Here is a 5242-nt window from a genome sequence, read left to right as displayed (position 1 = left end):
TTTCCTTTCTGCGTAGGCCTCAGTGCTTCATCGGGAAGCATGTTCTCGGTCCCGAGCTGAGCTGAGTCGGTACGAGGCCGACCTCCGAAGGTTCACAGAGGAGAGAAATGCCCTCAGACTTCTTTGTAAGCAAAGAGAAGAGGAGACCAAGGACCTCTGAGCCGAGTTGACCAAGGCTCACCAAGATCAGACCGATCAGACCGAGCAAGTAATGAAAATCTTAAAAAAGCATGGGCTTGATTCGGGATCGGAAGCTAATATTTTGATCTCACAGCTGCAGCAGAAGCTCGAGATGATCGGGCAGCTCCGTGAGGAGGTCGATATAATAAAGGCGGCGACCTTGGGGTGGAAAGAAGGTATGGACCACCTTACTGCAGAGAAAGAGGCTGCTCGAGCCCAATTATCATCGGCCGAAAGTTTACTTCAAGGAATAAAGGAGAGGAGCTCGGTTCAATCAAGAAAAATAGAGGAGCTCGAAGCTCGGTTAGCTTTCGAACTTGCCAAGGCCAAATCTAAAGCTGAGAAAGCAAAGGCCGAGGCAGATGCTTTCGTGGCCGTCTATCGGGCCGATGCTGAAGCCACTCAAGTACAAGCGAGAAAGGCAGCCGAGACTGCTCAAACCCGAGCATATTGTGTTGCTGAACTCACCAAATGCCAATCTCGGAGGAAAACCCTCGAGGAAATCCATGCTCGAGGTTTCGATCTTACTGAAGAGATAAAAAAAAGGCTAAGGAGTTTGAAGCCGATGCTAGAGCCTTGACTTCTGCTGCTGATGATGATGATGATGATGATGATGATGATGATGAGAACGAGAGCGGGTCTAAGAGCGGAAAGGAGCTCGATGGATAAGAAACTACTCCCGGAGATAATCTAGGACCTTAGTTTTTTTTGTCGATCTTTTTGTGTAGGGTCCTTATCGGTCCTTGTAAATACTCATATATATGAAGATCTTTTCCTTTCCCGACATGTCTTTATTTTATTTTTCTGCCTTGTGAAAATTTTGTTTCATTCATGCCTTATGAAAGTTTTCATAAGTTCGAGGCTTTAGGCAATTTGATCGAATTCGGGCCTTGTAGTCTTTATAACCGAGTGAGCGTTTGCTCGAACTTGAAGTAATGTAGTCTATAGGCTTTATAAGGCTGAGCGAGTGTTTGCTTGATCTCGAAGTAATATAGCCTGTAGGCTTTTAATAGTCGAGTGAGTGATTCCTCGAACTCGAAATAAGATTAGCCCTTAGGCTTAGTAGTCGAGTGAGTGATTGCTCGAACTCGAAGTGATGTAGCATGTAGGCTTTTAATAGTCGAGTGAGTGATTGATCGAACTCGAAATAAGATTAGCCCTTAGGCTTAGTAGTTGAGTGAGTGATTGCTCGAACTCAAAGTAATGTTAGCCCTTATGCTTAGTAGTCGAGTGAGTGATTGCTCGAACTCGAAGTAATGTAGCCCGTAGGCTTAGTAGTCGAGTGAGTGATTGCTTGAACTAGTAATAAGATTAGCCCTTAGGCTTTGTAGTCGAATAAGTGATTGCTCGAACTCGTAATAAGATTAGCCCTTAGGCTTAGTAGTCGAGTGAGTGATTGCTCGAACTCGAAGTAATGTTAGCCCTTAGGCATAGTAGTCGAGTGAGTGATTGCTTGAACTCGAAGTGATGTAGCCCGAAGGCTTTTAATAGTCAAGTGAGTGATTGCTCGAACTCGAAATAAGATTAGCCCTTAGGTTTAGTAGCCGAGTGAGTGATTGCTCGAACTCGAATTAATGTAGCCCGTAGGCTTTTAATAATCGAGTGAGTGATTGCTCGAACTCGAAATAATGTAGCCTGTACGCTTTTAATAGTCGAGTGAGTGATTGCTCGAACCCGAAATAAGATTAGCCCTTAGGCTTAGTCAGCATAATAGATCTCGAAATAAAGGAATTTCAAACTTGCCAAATTCCAATCTCGGAGGGAAACCCTCAAGGAAATCCATGCTCGAGGTTTCGATCTTATTGAAGAGATAAAAAAGGCTAAGGAGCTTGAAGCTGATGCTAGAGCCCTTGCTTCCGATGATGATGATGATGATGATGAGAACGAGAGCAGGTCTAAGAGCGGAGAGGAGCTTGATGGAGAAGAAACTACTCCCGGAGATAATCTGGGACCTTAGGTTATTTTTTATTTTTGTTCTTTTTGTGTAGGGTCCTGATCATACTTTGTAAATACTCATATATATGAAGATCTTTTCCTTTCTTGACTTGTCTTTGTTTCATTTTTCTGCCTTGTGAAACTTTTGTTTCATTCATGCCTTATGGAAGTTTTTATAAGTTCGAGGCTTTAGGCAATTTGATCGAATTCAGGCCTTGTAGTCTTTATAACCGAGTGAATATTTGCTCGAATTTGAAGTAATGTAGCCCGTAGGCTTTATATGGTCGAGCGAGTGTTTTCTTGATCTCAAAGTAATGTAGCCTGTAGGCTTTTAATAGTCGAGTGAGTGATTGCTCGAATTCGAAATAAGATTAGCCCTTAGGCTTAGTAGACTAGTGAATGATTGCTCGAACTCGAAGTGATGTTGCTCGTAGGCTTTTAATAGTCGAGTGAGTGATTGCTCGAACTCGAAATAAGATTAGCCCTTAGGCTTAGTAGTCTATTGAGTGATTGCTCGAACTCGAAATAAGATTAGCCCTTAGGCTTAGTAGTCGAGTGAGTGATTGCTTGAACTCGAAGTAATATTAGCCCTTAGTCTTAGTAGTCTAGTAAGTGTCGAACTCAAAGTAATGTAGCCCGTAGGCTTAGTAGTCGAGTGAGTGATTGCTCGAACTCGAAATAAGATTAGCCCTTAGGCTTTGTAGTCGAGTGAGTGATTGCTCGAACTTGAAGTAATGTTAGTCCTTAGGATTAGTAGTCGAGTGAGTGATTGTTCGAACTCGAAGTGATGTAGCCCGTAGGCTTTTAGCAGTCGAGTGAGTGATTACTCGAACCCGAAATAAGATTAGCCCTTAGGCTTAGTCTACATAATAGATCTCGAAATAGAGGAATTTCGAACTCGCCAAATGCCAATCTCGGAGGGAAACCCTCGAGGAAATCCATGCTCGAGGTTTCGATCTTACTGAAGAGATAAAAAAGGCTAAGGAGCTTGAAGCCGATGCTAGAGCCCTGGCTTCCGATGATGATGATGATGAGATCGAGAGCAGGTCTGAGAGCGGAGAGGAGCTCGATGGAGAAGAAACTACTCCCGGAGATAATCTGGGACCTTAGGTTTTTTTTATTTTTGATCTTTTTGTGTAGGGTCCTGATTGGACTTTGTAAATAATCATATATATGAAGATCTTTTCCTTTCCCGACTTGTCTTTTTTTCATTTTTCTACCTTGTGAATATTTTCTTTCATTCATGCCTTATGAAAGTTTTCATAAGTTCGAGGCTTTAGGCAATTTGATCGAATTCGGGCCTTGTAGTCTTTATAACCGAGTGAGTATTTGCTCGAACTTGAAGTAATGTAGCCCGTAGGCTTTATAAGGTCGAGGGAGTGTTTGCTTGATCTCGAAGTAATGTAGCCCGTATGCTTTTAATAGTCGAGTGAATGATTGCTCGAACTCGAAATAAGATTATCCCTTTGGCTTAGTAGTCGAGTGAGTGATTGCTCGAACTCGAAATAAGATTAGCCCTTAGGCTTAGTAGTCGAGTGAGAGATTTCTCGAACTCAAAGTAATGTTAGCCCTTAGGCTTAGTAGTCGAGTGAGTGATTGCTCAAACTCGAAGTAATGTAGACTGTAGGCTTAGTAGTCGAGTGAGTGATTGCTCGAACTCAAAATAAGATTAGCCCTTAGGCTTTGTAATGGAGTGAGTGATTGCTTGAACTCGAAGTAATGTTAGCCCTTACACTTAGTAATCGAGTGAGTGATTGCTTGAACTCGAAGTGATGTAGCTCGTAGGCTTTTAATAGTCGAGTGAGTGATTGCTCGAACTCGAAATAAGATTTGCCCTTAGGCTTAGTAGTCGAGTGAGTGACTGCTCTAACTAAAAATAAGATTAGCCCTTAGGCTTAGTAGTCGAGTGAGTGATTGCTCGAACTCTAAGTAATGTAGCCCGTAGGCTTTTAATAGTCGAGTGAGTGATTGCTCGAACTCGACGTAAGATTAGCCCTTAAGCTTGGTAGTCGAGTGAGTGATTGCTCGAACTCGAAGTAATGTAGCCCGTGGACTTAGTAGTCGAGTGAGTAATTGCTCAAACTCGAAATAAGATTAGCCTTTAGGCTTAGTAGTCGAGTGACTGATTGCTCGAACTCGAAGTAATGTGGCCCGTTGGATTTTAATAGCCGATTGAGTGATTGCTCGTACTCGAAATAAGATTAGCCTTTAGGCTTAGTAGTCGAGTGAGTGATTGCTCGAACTAGAAGTAATGTAGCCTGTAGGCTTTTAATAGTCGAGTGAGTGATTGCTCGAACCCGAAATAAGATTAGCACTTAGGCTTAGTCTGCATAATAGATCTCGAAATAGAGAAATTTCGAACTCGCCAAATGACAATCTCGGAGGGAAACCCTCGTTGAAATCCATGCTCGAGGTTTCGATCTTACTGAAGAGATAAAAAAAGTCTAAGGAGCTTAAAGCCGATGCTAGAGCCCTGGCTTCCGATGATGATGATGATGATGAGAACGAGAGCAGGTCTGAGAGCGGAGAGGAGCTCGATGGAGAAGAAACTGCTCCCGGAGATAATCTGGGACCTTAGGTTTTTTTTATTTTTGATCTTTTTGTGTAGGGTCCTGATCGGACTTCTTAAATACTTATATATATGAAGATCTTTTCCTTTCCCGATTTGTCTTTGTTTCATTTTTCTGCCTTGTGAAAATTTTGTTTCATTCATGCCTTACAAAAGTTTTCATAAGTTCGAGGCTTTAGGCAATTTGATCGAATTCGGGCCTTGTTGTCTTTATAACCGAGTGAGTATTTTCTCAAACTTGAAGTAATGTTGCCCGTAGGCTTTATAAGGTCGAGCTCGTGTTTTCTTGATCTCGAAGTAATGTAGCCCGTAGGATTTTAATAGTCGAGTGAGTGATTGCTCGAACTCAAAATAAGATTAGCCGTTAGGCTTAGTAGTCTAGTGAGTGATTGCTCGAACTCCAAATAATATTAGCCCTTAGGCTTAGTAGTCGAGTGAATGATTGCTCGAACTCAAAATAAGATTAGCCCTTAGGCTTAGTAGTCGAGTGAGTGATTGCTCGAACTTGAAGTAATGTTAGCCCTTAGGCTTAGTAGTCGAGTGAATGATTGTTCAAAC

The 5242-nt window shown here is 42.2% G+C and overlaps 1 protein-coding gene across 1 annotated transcript; it reads left to right on the top strand.

The window, feature by feature from the left end:
- The first annotated feature begins 211 nt into the window (after window positions 1-211).
- On the top strand, window positions 212-2137 carry LOC138906625 (KNR4/SMI1 homolog). Its single transcript, XM_070195878.1, has 3 exons — window positions 212-586; window positions 727-818; window positions 1942-2137. The coding sequence occupies exons 1-3, from the start codon at window positions 212-214 to the stop codon at window positions 2135-2137; spliced, it is 663 nt and encodes a 220-aa protein (XP_070051979.1).
- The last annotated feature ends 3105 nt before the right edge of the window (window positions 2138-5242 follow it).

This window comes from Nicotiana tomentosiformis, chromosome 1 (genome assembly GCF_000390325.3).
Source record: "Nicotiana tomentosiformis chromosome 1, ASM39032v3, whole genome shotgun sequence".
In the NCBI taxonomy this organism is placed as follows: domain Eukaryota; kingdom Viridiplantae; phylum Streptophyta; class Magnoliopsida; order Solanales; family Solanaceae; genus Nicotiana; species Nicotiana tomentosiformis.
The sequence above is the reverse complement of the archived record's forward strand: the minus strand, read 5'-3'. Positions and strand labels throughout refer to the sequence as shown.

Coding starts and splice junctions, on each gene's coding strand:
- LOC138906625 (XM_070195878.1), top strand. CDS start 212: ATGAAAATCTTAAAAAAGCATGGGCTTGATTCGGGATCGGAAGCTAAT. Junction 587..726: donor CCGATGCTGAAGCCACTCAA/GTACAAGCGAGA, acceptor GATAAAAAAAAG/GCTAAGGAGTTTGAAGCCGA. Junction 819..1,941: donor GATGATGAGAACGAGAGCGG/GTCTAAGAGCGG, acceptor CCAATCTCGGAG/GGAAACCCTCAAGGAAATCC.